This window comes from Cydia fagiglandana, chromosome 15, assembly GCF_963556715.1.
Source record: "Cydia fagiglandana chromosome 15, ilCydFagi1.1, whole genome shotgun sequence".
In the NCBI taxonomy this organism is placed as follows: domain Eukaryota; kingdom Metazoa; phylum Arthropoda; class Insecta; order Lepidoptera; family Tortricidae; genus Cydia; species Cydia fagiglandana.
The window spans coordinates 343,495-363,242 of record NC_085946.1 but is presented as its reverse complement, the minus strand read 5'-3'; the positions used below and the strand labels follow the sequence as shown (position 1 = coordinate 363,242).

Sequence of the window (19,748 nt, the reverse complement as noted above, 5' to 3'; positions counted from 1 at the left end):
CGACATGCACATCTCTGCGTCGGCGGATCGGTAACCATTCGAGCTGGGAGCGAAAGTTGGAGACGTGATCATATTTACGGAGGCCAAATATATACTTGATGCAAACATTTTGTAAACGCTCAAGTTTATCCAGCAATTCCTCATTAAGGTCCAGATACGCAACGTCACCATAGTCTAGCAGAGGGAGCAAGAGCGAACGGGCAAGAGTCAGTTTAGTATGAAGTGGGAGAAAATTCTGCAGCCGTCGAAGAGAGTGGAGGGATCCAAAAACTTTTTTACTCACCTCAGCAACATGGGGAGACCAAGAAAGCGTCTGATCCATGGTGATACCCAAATTTCGGACAGTAGAGGAGAGAGGGATATTAGTCCCATCAAACAAAATGTCGGGTACCACCATGTCCGAAAGCTTGCTTACATAATAAGGACTACCAATAATAATCGCCTGCGACTTCCTAGCATTGATTTTCAAACCAAATTTGCACGCCCAGTCCCGTATGGATTTCAAATCAAGGTTGATTTGAGTAATCAATGAAGGAAGATCATCTATACTGGCCGCTGCATAAATCTGAAGATCGTCTGCGTAAAGATGGTATGATGATGTAAGTGCTTCGGTGATGCCATTAATAAAAATAGAGAAAAGAAGGGGAGAAAGCACTCCTCCTTGCGGGACGCCAGCGGTGAGCTCACACCAGTCGGACAGCTTGTCATCTACTCTGACCCGCTGGCGTCTGCCAGAAAGGTAGCTATGAAACCACGAGAGGGAAGTTTGTGAGATTTTTAGAGTGCTGAGTGTGCCTAGAAGGATGTCAAAGTCTACAGTGTCGAAGGCACTACTAAAATCAAGAAGAACAAGGACAGTTAGCTTTTTGCACTCTATATTAAAACGAATGTCGTCGGTAACTTTAACCAAAGCGGTGACTGTGCTATGCCCGGGGCGAAACCCAGATTGGAGAGGGTTAAACAATGAATTTTTATTAAGATGGGATTGCAGGCGACGGTTAACGAAATGTTCAATAATTTTTGATAGTATAGGAAGAATGGAGATAGGACGATATTGGGAGAAAGATGCAGGATTGGAGGTTTTTGGGAGAGGAATGACATGTGCATACTTCCAGGATGCCGGAAACGTGCCACTGGAAAGGGAGAAATTAATAATGTTAGAGATGATAGGAGAAATAAAATCCGCCACGAGCATGAGCATATCTACACTAAGGTTATCGTCACCGACGGCTTTCGTTTTAATAGTTTTGAGGATTGCTTGGGTCTCTTGTGCAGAAATACAGCCGAGTTCAAAAGGATCTACGCTGGCGTTGGTTGTAGAAGCTGCAAGAAGTGTCAAGGTAGAATGTTTAAGGGAACGGTCTAGAGTAACTGGTGAAGTACTGAAGTATTGGTTAATGCCATTTATATCGAGGATACTGGATGAACTAGATTGAGATTTGCCCACCCCGAGTGATTTTAAGAACTTCCATAACTTAGCGGGGGGACATTCATCAATGGAACTGTGGATGTATCGACGTTTTGACTCCCTGCAGACCTTATTGCAGCGGTTACGTAACGATAGATACTTCTGACGATTACTATCTGAAGGGCTTTGTCGAAATTTTACGCGAGCTCGATCACGCTTGGCCATCTGCGTCTTAATATCCGGCGTGAGCCACGGCGCAGGAAGGTGTTTGACGCGTGTAGGTTTCAAGGGCGCGTGTTTGTCAAAAATCGCAAGCAGTATATCATTGAAAGCCCTTACCCTCATGTCGATATCTGCAAGACTCTCCAACCCTTGCCAATCCGCATTAGATAAGTCGGCATAAAAGGCTTGTAAATCTAAGTCCCGCAGGTTTCGCCGCATTATAATTTTGTGCCTACGTTTTGGAGGACGGATTTTAAAAGCAGCGTATATTAAATCATGGTTGGAGAAGCCAGCAGCATTAAACTGACCATGAAAGGAAACTAAGTCTGGAGAAGAGGTGATAATGAGGTCTAATAAAGAAGGAGGACCGTTATGCGGGAAGTGAGTAGCTGTGAGGGGTAAGACGCTTAGGTTTAAGGACGTAGCAAGAGAATAAAGCTTAGAGGAGCGAAGATCATTTTTTAGGAGGCAGGTGTTAAAATCGCCCATGAGAATACTATGGTCAAACTGGGGGGTTATATCAACTAATATATCATACAGAGCATTGAAATAATTTATGCTGGAGGAAGGGCTGTAAAAAACGCCTAGAAGAACTTTGGAATGATGTAATACGACTTCTAAAAAAAGATGCTCGGCAGAGTTCGAATAGACTGATGGTGACTGCGCGACTATTCTGCAAGCAAGGTTACTTCTAATATAAATGGCGACTCCACCACCGCGGACGGCTCCCGATCCACCTCCGCTAGTGCCGGTCCGGTCGTTCCGTATCAAAATAGTGTACCATCTACAATAATCTTTCACCGGCCCCCATAGAAGTCGGTATTTTTTTTCTTAAAAATTATGTAAGGGTAGTTTTGATTGTGTAACGATTTACGGCGAGTATCATTTGAATGTCAGTAACGAGCCTAATAGGTTAATTTTAGTAATCGTAACACAAAGTGTCCATTGTGTAAATATTGTAATGGCTCACATCCTCACAAAAGTCACAATAAGTCGGGCAGACTTTGAGCGAATAGACTGCGCACACGAACCACTAAGAATCTATGTAACCCTAGGGAACTAGCCAAGACAGCAATCGTAGATAGAACTCGCCAATCGAAAGTTAAATAATATATATAGGAAAATAGCCACGTGACTTTTCGTATTAGCATCTGTCATCACAAACATAATTTTCTTATCGTTTGGCGTTCGATGTAAGTACGATTATCATCTTGACTAGGCCCTTTGGAGTTGCAAATGCCTATAAAGGCAACCATGTCTTTAATACGAGTTGTAAAGATTGCAGAGTATAAAAAAAAGTACCGACTGCCGACTAGTGCTGTGTGTTACGTCCAAATTTAGTGTCGTCGGCCACATGTTACAAATTACAATGCAACTGGAATTAGTGAGAGTGCGTGAAAGTGATGCGGTACGCAACTAGACTAACACAGAGTGGACAGAAGGGACAAAATAATAAGCAGGCGATTTAGGCTACCTTTACACCGAGGCGGAGATAAGAGGAGTTATATATGTGGAACTCCCCGACGCTTTGACGCTGCATAATCGATGCAGAGTTTGCTTGAATGGACTGGATCAATAATATGTTGGCCACTGTCCCTGTTGGCTTAATATTATATAAGGAGAGATGAGAGGAGAGGTGCCGGAATCAAGCAATAGCATTGATTGTAACCCAACGGAGCCGAGAAGATAACGAAATGGTTCTCTTTGCTATCGGTTTATTTATACCCGTAGGTAGGTACGACTCCTTCTCATTTCCGCTCATATCTGCCTCAGTGGAAAGGCTACCTTATACCATCGTGGTCAACCCACCTCTCACTCCAACCAACTCGAAAGATCTATGTCCCTTTACAAAATTAAGTCACTCAGTCAACTTAGTTTTCTTGCAATTTTCTATTTTAATAGTTTTTCGACCTGAGAAGCAAAGGAACTCCAAGCATTGTTACCTATCTAGGTATGTATTTTCATTCTTAACCAAAAGAATCAAATAAATAATTGACTAACCCTTTCAGCAAATGGATATCTGCACTCAAAATCGCCACTCTTCCATATTTTGCTCTATTTCGTGACAGTTAATAAGGAATTAGGTACCTACTTACATGTCTATTTTAATTTAGTCTATGTCCAAAACGCCGGCGGGCGTGGCAAAGCGCAAACCGAATTAATTGTGAAGAAAGTGTTTTAAATAATGAAGTGTTTTGAGTTAATGCCCGCCGCTTAATTACCGTAATCATGTATCGTGTAGCGTACTGCCCGAGTGCCCGCGCAGTGAGCGGTCTTTTTGGCTGACTCGTTAATAACAACAATTGCCAAGTTGGTTATAAAAAATATTCGATTTGACTTAGGACTTTTGGCTCTAAAAAGTACTAAAAACTCCTCTCTTTTCGGGAGTTAATCAGAGTACTTTGTTAATTTCACATCTTTATGGCATATTTTAATGTTTTGATGATATTATTTATAAATCATATCAAATTACATTAAAGAACATTAGAATAAAACAAAGTTTTGTACGGAACACTAAAAATAAATAAATTTGTACCTACCTATAAATACAGTATATTGTGATATTTTTGATTGTGTAGTTCATGATTATTTACTATCAAACCTTTTTTTCAATTTTGGGATTTTCGGAAATCGGTTGATTGCTAATATGGAATTTTGGAGCAGTTCAGGATGAAAAATTGAAACATCTTTGTAAAATTAATAGACCAACTATAAAAACATTTAACTGTTTTAACTAAATATTTGGCAACTTATGTTATACTTAAGGGCAAATGCAGGATATGATTACCCATTGCAACTTAGAGATATTTTTGTCTGATGCGTTTTCTCAATAACCGCCGAACTTTCAGAAGGGTCATATCGATACATATTTTGCGTTTTAAGGTTTAAACAAAATATATTGTTACCTACCCAAATGGCTTCTACGGGATGCGTTTTTCAAATGCAAGAAAATACTAATAATTATTTGATTGGTAATTGTCAAAACTTCGGTCCAACATTTTGTCTTGGGACGTAAAAACAAGGTTTAGGTTCAGAGAAAGCCCTAAGCCGGCCGGCAGCAGCAGGCAGGGCACCGCCCGCTGCGCCCGCGCCGGTCGCTCGCCCGCATTCCATTCCACCACGACACGCCATTCTACAGCTTACCGAATGTTTTACTCCTCGTAGTAGGTACTCCTCATCAGCAAAACACATTAGTAGTAATAGCACAGAATAAATAATAGTACTAGGTACAGAAGACTCACTCTCTAACAAAACGCGTCTGTCACGATCAGCACAGATATGGCCGCTAGGTGGCGACAGCGCCACGCGCGGCTTATGGCAAACCCCTAAATTGGGGTCGAACGGATGTACTTTTAGCTACCTGTAGCAAAGCGACGAAAACGCGGAGTGAGCCACGCCTGGTAATAGGCACCTACCTACCACTAAAACCGCAATATGGCGAAGACTAAATTAAGTCTTGTCAGGCTTTCATTTATAATATCTAAATTAACGCATAAGATAACTTCTCTGGGTCTCGAAATCTTCTCAGAATAAGGTAAAACACGTAGAAAATAACATTTGCGACGATTAACTCGAGCAAATAGCCTTGTCATAACTAATTGTGGCTGTTGTGGCGCACAGATTGCGAAAATTCTAATATTTAATCTTTAATGTCTGTCGATCTACTCTTACCCCTGGGGGTGTGATGGTCAATGATAATAATGATTTAGTGATAATCATTACCATTGACCGGATCGGATCATTATCGGATGTCTAATTAACTCTTGCTAATTCTGATTGCCGATTGCCATGCTTAGGATCAATGCATAATGTTCTTAGAATATCTCAGTTTTCAGCAATAGAATTCAGCTTAGTGCTTACAGTATAAATCAGACTAAAGTACCTACGTAGATAAAATGCCTATTTGTGACGTTTCACGGGTAAAGGTACCTTATCGCGGTTGGCGACGTAAGCGCCAGCCGCCATAAGGTATCTTTTGACGTGGAACGTCACATTTAATGAGCGCTCTCTGCTCTGAGTCCTGTTGGATTGTGTACCAATTCGATTCATGATTAACATGATTACTATTCTCTATAATAAATTGATAAAGTCTGCACTTAAAACGCCTTGTTTTTGATTGGTAGATATAAGTCCGACATTGTACTTTTAACTTTTGGTACTTATAAAGTTTAAATAAATAAATAACCTCGATACGTATACGGAACCCTAGAAACAAGCTGTTCAGTGTGGTCTCACCTCTGCCTGTCGGGTCTTTAATTGCTGATGGGCGATAAAACTAACACCATTGTTACGGAAACGAAAGTTGGAACGATTGTGTGCTTAACGTTTTGCATTGCAAGATCTCTCGGCGAGATCTGATGGGTCTGCCATTATCTGTGTACAGTAAAGAATTAACAAGCTTAGTTACGAAGCTTAATATCTGGAGGTAGGTAAATATCGACTGATACTTATTAGCTCAAGTTAGATTACTTTTGACACTGACAGATTATACACACCCTGTTATACTTCTTTCTATCAGAATTTGCATCCAAAAGCTAGCTTTGCTTGCCTATCTTGCTCAGATTTAAGTTGTCTAAAAAACCGAGAGGTTGTTTAGACAATTTCTCTCAAAACACTTCGTTCAGTTAAACTTATTTAACCCGCGGGTGCACTGACCCCTGGGTCACGACTTCGTGACCCGAGGAAAGTGAATGATTGTCCGCACCATTCATCGCCACGAAGGCACCCAGATGTGCAATAGACCTTACCTCGCTGGAATAAGGTTTGACGAATGATGTCTTCGGCTGTATGGGAACTTTGTAACAGTTTATAACGTTGCGTTCTGATGCTGAACTCTTTATTTTGATTGTCATTTATTTACCGTAGCAGCCGTGCCAAGATTCCTTAGAAAACGTTACGGTAGCGGTAGCAGAGTACAAGGTACTTATTTCCCTTCTAGCCTTCTACAATGAAAATTGATGGAGTCATTAAATTCAAAGAATTATTAAATAGAGCAGCGTTCGGCAAATCTTTAGCAGCCAAGGGCCACATAGCAGTTAACGAAGTGGACGCGGGCCGCACTTTGTTAATATTTATGACTTTATCAGACATTGTCATTTGTCAATATTACATACATACAAAATAGCCAGGGAGGCTCGCGGGCCGCTGGTTGCCTACCGCTGAAATAGAGTTAGCTATTACCTACCTATTTAATAACTTATTTTGCCAAAACCTAAGCATGCGGTTGCTAGAGTTACACCAAGATAAGCCTGCAACGATTTTGATAGCACATGTAGTGTAAGTATTATTTTAAACATCATACTCCTATGAAATTATGAGGTATAAATAACACTTGCACTGCGTGTGCTATCAAAATCGTTGCAGACTTCTCTACTGTACTAGACATTAAATGTGACGTTCCATATCTAAAGCTTAATTCTGGCGATCGGCGCATCGCATACGCTATTATTGTCGATTTGCCATCTTAATCCTGTGCCACACGATGTAAGCGCCAATTAACCGCCATCCATGGAACGTCACAAATATCTTGTTCAGGCTTTATACGCCTGCAGCGTTTTAACTAGCAATCACATGTAAACATAAAAATGTACCTTTTATTTTTATTTTTTGTGTAAGACTGAATACTTCAATTTTTAATTTTATTATTTTAATCATTTTGAAGTGTACCTATTTATTGTTTTATTATTGTGTACGTAATTTTAATTATTTTAATTTAATATGGATCATCTGTTATCTGCAATAAAGAATTGAATTGAATTGAATTGAATTGAATAAAATATTGGTTTCGTTCGATTTTCAACTGACTTCAATCTCATAGAAGGAGGAAGTTCTGTATTCGGTTATGGCTATTTTTTTATGTACGTTCATTATAACAGTTAAGTTTCTAAAACTTCGATGCTCTAGTTGTTCTAATAATATTTTTATACATATAATACTCGTAGATATTAAAACTATCGTTCTGACTTTTAAGTTAAGTTACTTTACTACAACAATTAGAAACTAACATAGTACTTACCCGGGGAACGCTTAACTCAGTCATCATCATCATCATCTCAGCCATAAGACGTCCACTGCTGAACATAGGCCTCCCCCTTGGACCTCCTACGTGCCGGTTGGAAGCGACCCGCATCCAGCGTCTTCCGGCGACCTTAACAAGGTGGTCTGTCCACCTTGTGGGTGGGCGTCCTACGCTGCGCTTGCTAGTCCGTGGTCTCCACTCGAGCACTTTTCGACCCCATCGGCCATCTTCTCTGCGTGCAAATCCGGTGGGCTATGTCGGTGACTTTAGTTCGTCTACGTATCTCCTCATTTCTGATTCGATCACGTAGAGAAACTCAGTGTTAATGATTAATTGATTATCGAACATAGTCACCACTGCAAGAAAACGTTTACGTAAAAAATCGCATTGAAATAGGTTCATCCGCTACAATGCCACAGTATACAAGTCAAACGTCACCTCTCTTTTTTCGGTGGCTAAAAACTAGACGTAGGCGTATGTCTCGGGTAGGCGGTGTAGGAATATGGTGGGGTTGTTTAACAACAATAATAATACTTGAAATTATCAACATTATTGATTTATTAGGTAACTCAATAGACGAAAATCTTACTTTTTTTTTTTCCTAATTACATATATCTAAACTAACAAATAATATAAGCTTATTAAATAAACACAACCATCAATTTTGTATCACTGACTGATTTTTCGCACTTGTATCTTAATTTAGGCCCACTTGCACCATCCCACTGACCCGGGGTTAAGCAGTTAAATCATTAAACCAGTGTCATATTGTTCCGGTAACCATGGTAACTTCAGGTAGGTATAACTCGTTAATCCCGGGTTAGGTGATTGGTGCAAGTGGCGCTTAATTTACTAATAAAATAATTCCCGACGTTTCGATCCCTTTAAGGATGACTCACGTTAGACCGGGCCGTGTCCGGGCCGGAGCTTCCGGCGCATCGTTTTCTATGGAAAGCATCACGTCATCGCCCTTTCATGTCATAGAAAAGTAGGTAAGCGCCAGAAGCTCCGGTGCGGTCATGTCGGGACTTTTTTTAAATTCATTATACATTATTTTTCAAGAACGTCTATGAAGAATTCATGAATACAATAATTATTATAAAGGTAAAATAAATAAATTTGGGGTAGGTAGTTCTATATTCGTATGAGCGGGTAGTCTTCGCTCTTGCCCTTGTTGATCCTCCCTGAATGCATGAAGCGGCGCTCGTCCTCCTCCGCCATGATCTGCTTGTGGCGGCTGTGCACCACCATGATGCAGTATACCGAGATGCCTGGAATATAGGTACTTATAGCAGCATTATCGTAACAAATAACCGCGCTAAACGAAAAACATTTTTTTTTTCATCTGCATCTCTATCGCTCTTGCATATCGAACAAACTTTTAAGGGCTCTGTTCTCGCAAATATATCTAGTTTCCGCGTGAATTAGTTCATGACATTTGCCGTTGGTTAAAACGTGTAAAAATTCAAGATAAAAACAACTGCGTTAGCCCCCTAATATCAAATACCTAGGGACTCCGAGCATACTAGAAATAAAAAAAGCAATCAGCAATCTGAAAACATTGCTATTTCATGGAGGAGCTGGGGTGGTTAGAGTAGCGCTACGCTACATTGTTTCACGCAAAATGGCAAATGGTTGTCGATTCGCGAAAAATGCCCAGAAGCACTAACCAACTAACTATTAGCCCCCTCTTAATTGGGTATTTGCTGACGGATGCCTTCACAAATCCATTTCAAGGATTGCAAACTCAAGCGATTATAATCCTACCAAAGGCTTGTCTTGATGAGTTAGATACATCGACAACATGGTCAATACATGTACAGCATACACCGACACGTCACTAAAAATGTTTCCGAAATCAAAATATACACTGTCCTAGTTGGAAAAGTGTGGATTTCAGTGGAGGAGGAGGAGGTGAATCTTCCTAATCTCTAACCAGGGTCCATATTGGGTCGCATAATAATTGATTGTCCTAATGTGTACGTAACATTGCATTATGACAATCAATTATTATGCGACGAGATAGGATCCGCTCTAACCAACCACGAAACTACGGGAAAGCGTTGCTAGATTTCTAGATTATCTACGTAAGTTTGCCTCTCCATCAACTGCCGCTACAGTAGCTGTACTCTACTCACAGATCCTGACGAACTGCACGCAGATGAAGACGGCCTCGACGCCGAGCTGCTCCCCCGAGTCCTGCAGCACGAGGCTGATGCCGGTCAGGCACAGCACGAAGTACGTCGCTGTCAGGAGGCCCGTCACTATCGTCCACGGCAGCGTCAGGTATGACAGCTTCTGTAAACGAGTTAGGTTTGCAATACCCAAGGCCCCAGATTCGAGGAACCCACGCTTCGAGCGTGCATGCTTAGCGCTGACGCCGACTGACATACATTTGTGTTTGTTTCAATGTATGGTGGTCAGCGGCGAACTTGCACTCTTCAACAAGAACAAGGATCGGTTTATATCTAGACACATGCCGTCTCCAGCGGACGAAACGTCACTATTCTTATCTTATCTTATTGTTATCGGGGGCCCTTACGGATACACTTCGACCCATAGGGATCTTTCGTCCAACGTCACTATTAGCCAGAACCCTGTTCTACTAGAGCCTACATGTACCCTGTACGCCGCTAGTATGAGCAGCAGAGAGCACAGCAGGTGCACTCCCGTCACGGCCGCGGACACCACGAACGTGACGTACTTGCCCGTGGACAGCCCGCTGTCGCCGCGCTCCGACTCCAGCGGACGAAACGTTACTATTAGCCATGCAGTACCGTGTTCTACTAGAGCCTACATGTACCTTGTACGCCGCTAGTATGAGCAGCAGAGAGCACAGCAGGTGCACTCCCGTCACGGCCGCGGACACCACGAACGTGACGTACTTGCCCGTGGACAGGCCGCCTTCGCCGCGCTCCGACTCCAGCGGATGAAACGTCACTATCAGACAGTACCCTGTCAGCTCTACTAGAGCCCATACCTGAAAACAAAACAAAATATTTAAGAAACGTTCACATTTTTTTTCTAATTGCTTTGTCTCAGCGCCTTGCTAATTTATCCTAAAAAGGCCTAATTTTCGCAGGCTGTAAGAGTCACATTCGAATAAATATTGGTGTATTGTAAAAAAAATACTTAAAGTAAGATACATTATCGCTATTATCAGTCTATATCTATATACAACTTCCAACTGCAACATATTTAAAATGTGTTTCAAACTTCTTTTAACTTGTTCTCTAAACTGCGTCAACTCGGTTAACTGTAAACAAAACCGTACTAGATTGATGTAGGCTCAAAAGAAAATAATGTTATGAATTTCAATTGTTAATGTTGCCCTGCATACCTCTGACATGAATTTCAGTTAAAAATGTAAAAATACCACCTTGTCAGAATATGAATATAACATTTGGCAAACCATAAGAAGGTAGCATCCTATAGAAGTGATATATATACGCGTGCCTCCGTGAGGGACAAGAGATACGCAATGCGACAATATTAAAAACACGTTTTAACATTCCTGAAAATCTACCAAAAATAATCTACGTAATTCGGTTGGGTTATTTGTTGCACACCATAAACCATACTAAATTTTATGGTGGAGAACAAACAAAAAGTGAGACTGTGACATGGACAAGCAATAATACCGCTTTCTCTGCTACTCCTACTCAAAGTTCTATAAGTGTATCTCGTTCGGTCATTTGGCCCCTCCCCCGTTTCATCTCTATATTATTGTACCTCTATGTGGCAAACAAATAAATTAGTTTCCTAATTTCATTACTAATCCTACTTCTCTGACCGTTTTATAGCGCCTGACTATTTTTGAACGGCACAAGCAATCACTTGTATATTCAGACGCTTCTTTATTATAGGAGTTAAACCTTAAACATTACTGAAATTCTGTTCATATCATTCCTGACTCTATAACCTAAAACTGTTTTTGAGTAATTAAGTGATTAAACCACTTATGGTATTGTCATAACACTTATAAATCTCAAAATCATCATATGATTTTCTTTTGTTTTGAGATAACAAATCAGTGGAGATTTGAGTCTTTCTAATAACCCTAAAATTACAACATATTATCTTAGGTATTTCACTATATAAAGGCCTTAATGTAAGACAGTATTGCTATTTGTAAGCACTAGAATTGCAGGTTGTACACTTACTGAATACAAATACGCTATAATGAGCATTCCCGTGTGTAAACTCGCGCAAAAGCAACAGTTCTTTAACATTGGTACACCCATCGTGTCTTATTTCACCGTGTCACTCGTAACTTTACTATTTCACATTGAAGTCGACAGATTTATAGCAAAAACAATGTCTAAGAGAACATGAATGCAGTTCGCTATGCTAGCACAACATACAAACTCACTAAAATTGAATGTAAACAAATGGTTACGCAGAACTATAGGTAGGTGTTACATACGTGTGTGTATAGCCGAGGTGATATCTTTGGCCATGATTTGCAATAGGCTGAGAGCTGGCTGCAAAAACGTCGCTATATTAAAATATATCCTTGTGTTCTATCTAACGTACTTCCGCTTCCCCATTGCTGAAAGCAGGGGAATGAGCGTAGCGAGCTATCCTTTCCTTACCATCAAATGTAATACATATTTCCAGACTTTATGGTGCTTCAACACTATAGCTGTTATATAACGTTAAGTATAATGTATTATGTGACAAGGACATTGGACAACGTAATCAAGCAATGCAAAATGTTAGGTAGCGACCTTCTAGTCGTAATTTTTCGATATGTTCATAAACTTCAAGCGGGAAAAGTATTCATTTCAAATGTAAATCCACAAGTTTTAAACCAGGTTGACACTAACTCAGCCAGTTAGGTTGGGCAGCATTTTACATGAATTGAATAATGAAAATCATCTACTTAAAAAAAACCTAATATTCTTTTGAATGTTCTAGCCAGACTATCATGAATCGTTATAAAATGAGGCGACATTTTCGCAGCCAGCTCTTAGCCTCTACAAAGATAAGCTGTGACGTAAAAAGATATGGACATTATGGACACTTCGAATCTATGTATGGTTTTTATCACTTTTATGGTCGTCCATTAATTTTCAAAATTCCTACCTAAGTATACCTATAGGAATGTTTAAATTGTTAACTTTTAAATTGATTGACTTCTGTCTTATCTTATAATCTTCTCTATATAGGTACTTATTCATTTATTTAATATTTCATCAATACACGCAGACATTATAGGTATAGAACTCATACATGTGTAACAGAATGAAAAAAATGCAATTGCAAGATTACGTTATCTACATTACAGGATGATAAAGTATACAGTTAATATAATATTTTAATCAAATGGCTAGTGACGGCGAAAGTGGCCAAACATTCCGGAAAGAGCGTACTCCCATCTTAAACGCTGGGAACGCACTTACAACCCCTCTGGTGTTGCGGGTGTCTATTGGCAACGGTAATCGCCTACCATTCAGGCGAATTGTCTGCTCGTTTGCTAGCTAGGTACCTATATCATAAAAAAAAACATCCTTATCTCCATGATAAGAAAGGTGTGTTACGCGTCCTATATTAGGCCATTTTGGCCGACACTATCTACCTGTAAAGGCCTAATTCGAACGCTAACATATTTGTCTTAAACATTTTACCTATATTTGAGAAAGATATAGCGCGTGCAATTCTCTTATACATGTTAGATATAATTTTGATGTCAATGTGAGTTTGGAACGGTTTCAATTCGACGTCCGTGTTGACGGGACTTCCCAACTAGCAAATCTATGTGCTATAAAAGTTGAGAGCACGTTTTTATTTTCGCTTTTTGGTGCTATAAACGGTGTAAAAACAGTCGAGTAAAAGTCCTGTAAGCGTTTACTCAACGCGAAAAGGCGCACTTATACAGACTAAAAGTGTTATAAAAATCGAGTAAGCGCTGTATAAGAAGCAAATCGATGCTGTAAGAGTTGAGTAAAAGTGGATAAAAGCACTTCTAGTGTTTTAATAGCAACGATAGTGCTTTTACTCGACTATTTGTTCTATTTCCTGCAGTTGTCAACGAGTGAGCTTTGTGGTCTGTTGAGCCATTCGTAGCTAATATTATTAATCGCGACATAAGTACTTAATTAAGATACCTAGAGTAAGTATTAAAGTAATTTTATATTAGCCGTAACCACTGCTTATGCACTGTTGCCTATATACTGATACTGTTTGAAAATGGAGACCTACCTCGCGCGAGTGACTAAAAATATTTAGTTAAATAGTAAAATTAGCAGTTATCTTAGTGTTAGTACATATGACACACGACAGTAATAATACCTTGGGTATTTCACAACCATGACGAATCGTAAGGATTGCCAAAGAACTATTGACTTACTGACGTAATCCCGATAAGGAACATATATTGTACCTGCCCTACATTTATTTCGGGAAGGTTCAACATCACTACACGACTACAATAAACATTATATTTTCGTAGAGATACTTTTCGTTTATGGTGGCAGTTCCACACTCAGTCACTGCAAAGGCTGTGCAAGTGTGCAGAGTCAGCATGGTCCGGCTCTATCCTGCCAAAACACGTCCAGTTCACGACCATGATCTCCTCCAATATTTTATGATAGGGTGATTTTGAATCATGATATTTTAAACCTGAAAGCTCGCACTGTCAAAAAGTTATTAGATCTCATGTAGAGCCAAGCTTCTAACTCTACAATAAGTGTATACATATATAGTCTTTCAAAATACGTGGCTGTGCCCTTCCGCTTCGCTCGTCTTCGTGGCACATATTACAAAGGTAAAATTGTCGTAAAATTATTAGAATTTCTCGTACAATCTCTTACTTAACAAAAAACTGATTTGCAAGACCGAAGTGATCCCATAAGTGTTCCGTGAACAAAGTTTTGTACGGAACACTAAAAAATATCAAAATTCTCCGAAATAAGACAACACTGGCCTAAAAATCGCATAGCTGCACTTTTACCAGTTTACCACGAAAAAAACGGTCAAGTGCGAGTCGGACTCGCATTCCATCGGTTCCGTACCGTAGGTACACCACACATTTTTTTTCTTAAGTCCGACTCACGCTTAACTGCATAATTCCTTCAAGAGATAGATTTTCCTGTCATCTACAGGTATTTGTAAAATTGTTATATATTGACATGTGGGTGGGTACCTCCAGTCCAGTTCTAGCTAGCAAGCCAGTAGGTACACAAAAAGTTTTAGACCATCTAGTCCAGTAACTACTATGTTTAAAAATAAATTATTCGCGGTACATGTCCATCTTTGGATTACAGTCGTCACAGACTACATATGTATGTATACCACAAAGTTTGGTTTTGCGAGCCACACACTGAGAGAAAAATCATCACCAGGAATTAAAAAACAGTTCTGTACTGGGGAAAAAAATGAAGTTTTAGTGATAATTATGGACGTTTCACTATTTCTGTAAAGTTTATTTATTTCTACAAACAGCTCAGTAATCCCAAATATAATTTCAACAAACAGATAATAGAAATTGCAAGAACTAATAGAAATTACAAAAGTCAATTTAATAGGAATTAGTTAACTCTCCTTGTCCCCGGATTAAGTTTATTTTTGTAATTCTAAGTGTATTTTTGTTGTACTTTTCTCTCAGTGCATTAGGGCATTTTATAATCCGGATAAGAATTGTTGATGCATGGAGTCGCCTTTCGCCGGAAATAGGCCGTGAAAGACGAATGGATCCTAGAAGAGTTCCGTTTTTTTCTTTTGAGGCACGGAACCCTAAAAAGGGCCGTAAACGACGTCTCAAGTGTTTGCCCTTATCAGATACCAGCCAGCGAAGATAATGAAATCATCGAAATTAATCATTTAAACGATAACTAGTGATTGTGCGGCGCCAGTCCCTTGTCAACAATACTATGATAAACACATTTGTAGTAAACGAATAGAGAATCGATAAAGACAAAGTAACGAAGTTCTTTGAAAGCCTGCCTACGAATAGATATGTATTTGGAAGAATAATTTGAACGCGCGTGTTGATTAGAGGCATATTGGAAGTTAAGAAATATTTTTAAGGTTGCAATAACGCATATTTGAAGTGGATTTATAAATATTAGTACCTACACTTAACTGTACTTATTAATTATTTAGTAGGAAAGAGATAATATTTAGAGTGCTGTCGAGGAATAATAGTTGGATTTCTGTGAAACACGTTTATAGTAAAGGAATAGAGTATGGGTGTGTTTAGATTGAATAGTTGTTTTTGGTGCATTAACCTCGATGTCGGCGCTAAGATTACTGGATTTGTATGCGTGGTGAGTACCTCGATATTTTGTCAACCAGGTTTGTACGCAGTTCCGCATGCTGGATTAGGATTTGGGGGATTGGGTACTGCCACTACTGCCTTGTGGCATTGAGATGCATACTGTAGTCCAGCGGGTTGAATTGTATAAATATTCAGAGCCAGACAAGATCAGGCTTTCCTTTCCACAATTTCTACATGCAAAATGTTATCCTAATCGAGCGATCGAGAGCAAAGTTAACAGACATAATTACTTTCACATTTATATAATTTTAAAGTGGATTCCTGGAGTTAGTTAACGAGGCAAAGTTATTTAATAAACAGTCACGTTCTTTCACATAACAGTAGCTAGAGGTCATTTAGAATTGTATGTTAAGTGATATGAATCTATTTACTAGGTAAATTACCTACCTTTATCGTCCACTTGTCTATTAATCTTTTCAAATAAACGTATTTTCATAAATAGTTAGAGCATTATCTATAATGAGTAAGATGATTGGCCGTGGTCTTATGTGATAAACGCAGCATTGAATAAGTATAATATGTATTATGATTAATATGGTATCGTTGGTTGTTCGTTTGCATTTTTATTTTAACTAAACGATTTTAAAGTAGGCAGATAGGTTTGCAAGATCACTTGGTCTAAGATATTTTGTCGTTTTTAACTCGTTTTGAATGATTCATGGTTAGTTTCACTGGACTCATATCAACTGGGATATGGACCGTGATTACATTTTGTATAGTTTTCGAGCTCCCGATATTTCGATCTCCACAACTTTGACACCCACCCGCTATCTTCAATACCCGTGAACAAGTTGCATGTAACTGCGTCGAAATATCGGGAGCTCGAAAACAATACAAAGGTAATCACGGTCCATATCCCGGTCGATATACATACCTAAGTCTTTTTTTTAACTCGAGTTCGTGTTCTACCATTGGTGTTCTGTGTTTGTCCAGCTGTTTGCAGCTGCATGTGCGACGCTGTTCGCGGTGCCGGCGCTGCTGCTGCCGCTGCCGCCGGCCACCATGCTGTTCTACTGTGTCGCCGCCCTCACGTCTGCACTGCAGTTCATCACTGGCTGCGCCATGCTCTGCGGACTGTTCCAGGTGAGTCTATAGCACTACCTCTGTGTCAGCGACGCTGTTCGCGGTGCCGGCGCTGCTGCTGCCGCTGCCGCCGGCCACCATGCTGTTCTACAGCGTCGCCGCCCTCACGTCTGCACTGCAGCTCATCACTGGCTGCGCCATGCTCTGCGGACTGTTCCAAGTGAGCCTATAGCACTACCTCTGTGTCAGCGACGCTGTTCGCGGTGCCGGTGCTGCTGCTGCCGCTGCCGCCGGCCACCATGCTGTTCTACAGCGTCGCTGCCCTCACGTCTGCACTGCAGTTCATCACTGGCTGCGCCATGCTCTGCGGACTGTTCCAAGTGAGTCTATAGCACTACTTCTGTGTCAGCGACGCTGTTCGCGGTGCCGGCGCTGCTGCTGCCGCTGCCGCCGGCCACCATGCTGTTCTACAGCGTCGCCGCCCTCACGTCTGCACTGCAGCTCATCACTGGCTGCGCCATGCTCTGCTGACTGTTCCAAGTGAGTCTATAGCACTACCTCTGTGTCAGCGACGCTGTTCGCGGTGCCGGCGCTGCTGCTGCCGCTGCCGCCGGTCACCATGCTGTTCTACAGCGTCGCCGCCCTCACGTCTGCACTGCAGCTCATCACTGGCTGCGCCATGCTCTGCTGACTGTTCCAAGTGAGTCTACAGCACTACCTCTGTGTCAGCGACGCTGTTCGCGGTGCCGGCGCTGCTGCTGCCGCTGCCGCCGGCCACCATGCTGTTCTACAGCGTCGCCGCCCTCACGTCTGCACTGCAGCTCATCACTGGCTGCGCCATGCTCTGCTGACTGTTCCAAGTAAGTTTACACCATGTCTTAGGTTAGGTGTTGACACACTAAATACATCAATCATCATCAAATAAAAATATGAATACCTCTACGACAAACTAAACATGACATAGCAGGGGTAACTCTGCTACGACGCCGCCAATGGCAGCAATTCAAAATGCTCGCCATGCAGTATGGTGCTCTCATGCCTCAGTAGCTTTTTTTGGGCTATGGGACCCGCCCATTGTTTTGTTTTATTGAGGAGTACAATAATGAGTAAGGTATTCGGGTAAAAGAAACATAGTTTATTTTGCTCAGGGCAAGAGTGATATAGTATGAGGATTCCCTACAAGTGTTTGTCTGACCCCATCTAACCTAATACATTTATGATTAATTCCAACTAAATGAGAGATATATTTCAAATCACACTACGTACGTATAAACGCGTCACACTTTTAGACAATTTTACTTCTTAGTTAATAGTTTGAACATTCTGTTTCCAGAAGCGTCCCAGCCTCATGCAACCGTGGCTGCTCCTCACGTGGACCGTCTGCGGCGGCCTGCTCCTCCTCTCCAGCGCGGGGACGGTCCTCATGTACATCAGCGGCGACGTCCGCGACAGCTACGTCACCTCTATCTATTCTCTTTATTCCAGTAAGTATCCACTTGACTATCCTCCTATGTCCCCTAAGTACCTGTATTTCTCGGCGCATATTTTTTTCTGGTAAGTAGATACTGTTAAATTACCTAATAATTATATCTTTTTTTTCAGTGTTACTGCTCTACTTGGCAGTGGTGGTTCGAAGTCGGCGGGAGGAGCTGCTGGATGAAATCCAGTGGGACTCGGGCAAGCGGCTCATGAGGCCTGTCGCAATCGAAAAGAATCTCTACGTGTAGTGACTGAAGATTCAAATTCGTTGGGAATCATCAAAGCTAGTGGAGTCAGTTATTTCAGTCAATAGTCAAACGAGACTATGTATTTATAGATTGAAGGAGAAATTGAATCGTGGGGGTAGTATAAGTCGGTATAATAATATAAGCTCTTTGTAAAAAAATGTGTACAATTTATTGATTTTGACAGTTTAAGTGACCACACCATCATCAGCACATTGACATTGCATCGTTCTTAACATACTACAATAAAGCCTTATGACAACCACATATAGTACCAGGAGTAGGTAGCCGCCAAACTGCGTGCCAAATAGAGGCGTGATACGAACATAAAATTACATAATTTTGAACCTGCGCAACCCGGCACTCTCCCATTAACTAAGACAATGAGCGCGCGCGCACGCCTGCCCGCAGTGCTCGCCGCCCGGAAAATCGCCTTTTCTTCTATTCCTATTGCTGTTTTACAACACTGTTTTAAAGTTGGACCAAGTTAACTCTGTACAGACTTTTCAATTACAAAGTAAACATAAACCTATATAGAGTATGTGCGGAAAAAGAAGAGTCGTGGAATATAAGGGAACTAATTACTACGACTCTCAGATTCACAGATTCTTGTAACGTCATATTTTGATAGGACTTTGACGCTTAGCATTTCGCTCTGTCGCTTGCCTACACTGCACTACAATACATTGCTAACTACGTGACGCGTTCCAATCCGGCCCGCCGACACCCAAAGCGAGTGCCCACTGTCCGGCCCGTGGGAGCCAGGCTCCAGGGGTTCAGCATTAATTGGAGAGTGGAACTGTTCCTAACAGCAGCAACTAGACAACCTCCCCCGGCGCAGAAACCGACGGTGGCCCGCGCGAAAATTTCTGAGGCGCAATTCGGCCCTCGGGTAAAAAAGTTTGGAGACCCCTGGCATAGCGCAATCTAACAAAAGTCTCTTAGGGCCAGCGTTTTTTGAGCGTCGGCCTCTAGTCAGCGCTATGGAAATAGTGTCGCCGCCGCGCAGTTGCGCCAACGTTGCGACGAGCAGCAGAGTTGACTACACGCCGACGCTCGGGAGACGCTTAT

At 41.2% G+C, this 19,748-nt stretch overlaps 2 protein-coding genes across 2 annotated transcripts; one reads left to right on the top strand and one right to left on the bottom strand.

Moving 5' to 3' along the window:
• Window positions 1–8,244: 8,244 nt before the first annotated feature.
• On the bottom strand, window positions 8,245–12,023 carry LOC134671055 (uncharacterized). The gene is made up of 4 exons (XM_063528840.1): window positions 11,813–12,023; window positions 10,453–10,629; window positions 9,788–9,947; window positions 8,245–8,920 (listed from the first exon to the last, which is right to left on the bottom strand). Exons 1-4 carry the CDS (start codon window positions 11,891–11,893, stop codon window positions 8,784–8,786), a joined length of 555 nt encoding a protein of 184 aa, XP_063384910.1. The 5' UTR covers window positions 11,894–12,023; the 3' UTR covers window positions 8,245–8,783.
• Window positions 12,024–17,092: 5,069 nt separating this feature from the next.
• On the top strand, window positions 17,093–18,815 carry LOC134671549 (uncharacterized). Its single transcript, XM_063529409.1, has 4 exons — window positions 17,093–17,159; window positions 17,203–17,333; window positions 18,287–18,437; window positions 18,556–18,815. The coding sequence occupies exons 1-4, from the start codon at window positions 17,093–17,095 to the stop codon at window positions 18,678–18,680; spliced, it is 474 nt and encodes a 157-aa protein (XP_063385479.1). The 3' UTR covers window positions 18,681–18,815.
• The last annotated feature ends 933 nt before the right edge of the window (window positions 18,816–19,748 follow it).

What these genes read in the sequence shown, in the direction of transcription:
- LOC134671055 (XM_063528840.1), bottom strand. Translation starts at nt 11,893, where the DNA reads ATGGGTGTACCAATGTTAAAGAACTGTTGCTTTTGCGCGAGTTTACAC. An exon ending in TCATACTAGCGGCGTACAAG is followed by an intron (nt 9,948 to 10,452) that starts GTACATGTAGGC and finishes ACTCGTTTACAG; the next exon opens with AAGCTGTCATACCTGACGCT. An exon ending in CGTGCAGTTCGTCAGGATCT is followed by an intron (nt 8,921 to 9,787) that starts GTGAGTAGAGTA and finishes CCTATATTCCAG; the next exon opens with GCATCTCGGTATACTGCATC.
- LOC134671549 (XM_063529409.1), top strand. Translation starts at nt 17,093, where the DNA reads ATGCTGTTCTACAGCGTCGCCGCCCTCACGTCTGCACTGCAGCTCATC. An exon ending in CACTGGCTGCGCCATGCTCT is followed by an intron (nt 17,160 to 17,202) that starts GCGGACTGTTCC and finishes CCTCTGTGTCAG; the next exon opens with CGACGCTGTTCGCGGTGCCG. An exon ending in TGCTCTGCGGACTGTTCCAA is followed by an intron (nt 17,334 to 18,286) that starts GTGAGTCTATAG and finishes TTCTGTTTCCAG; the next exon opens with AAGCGTCCCAGCCTCATGCA.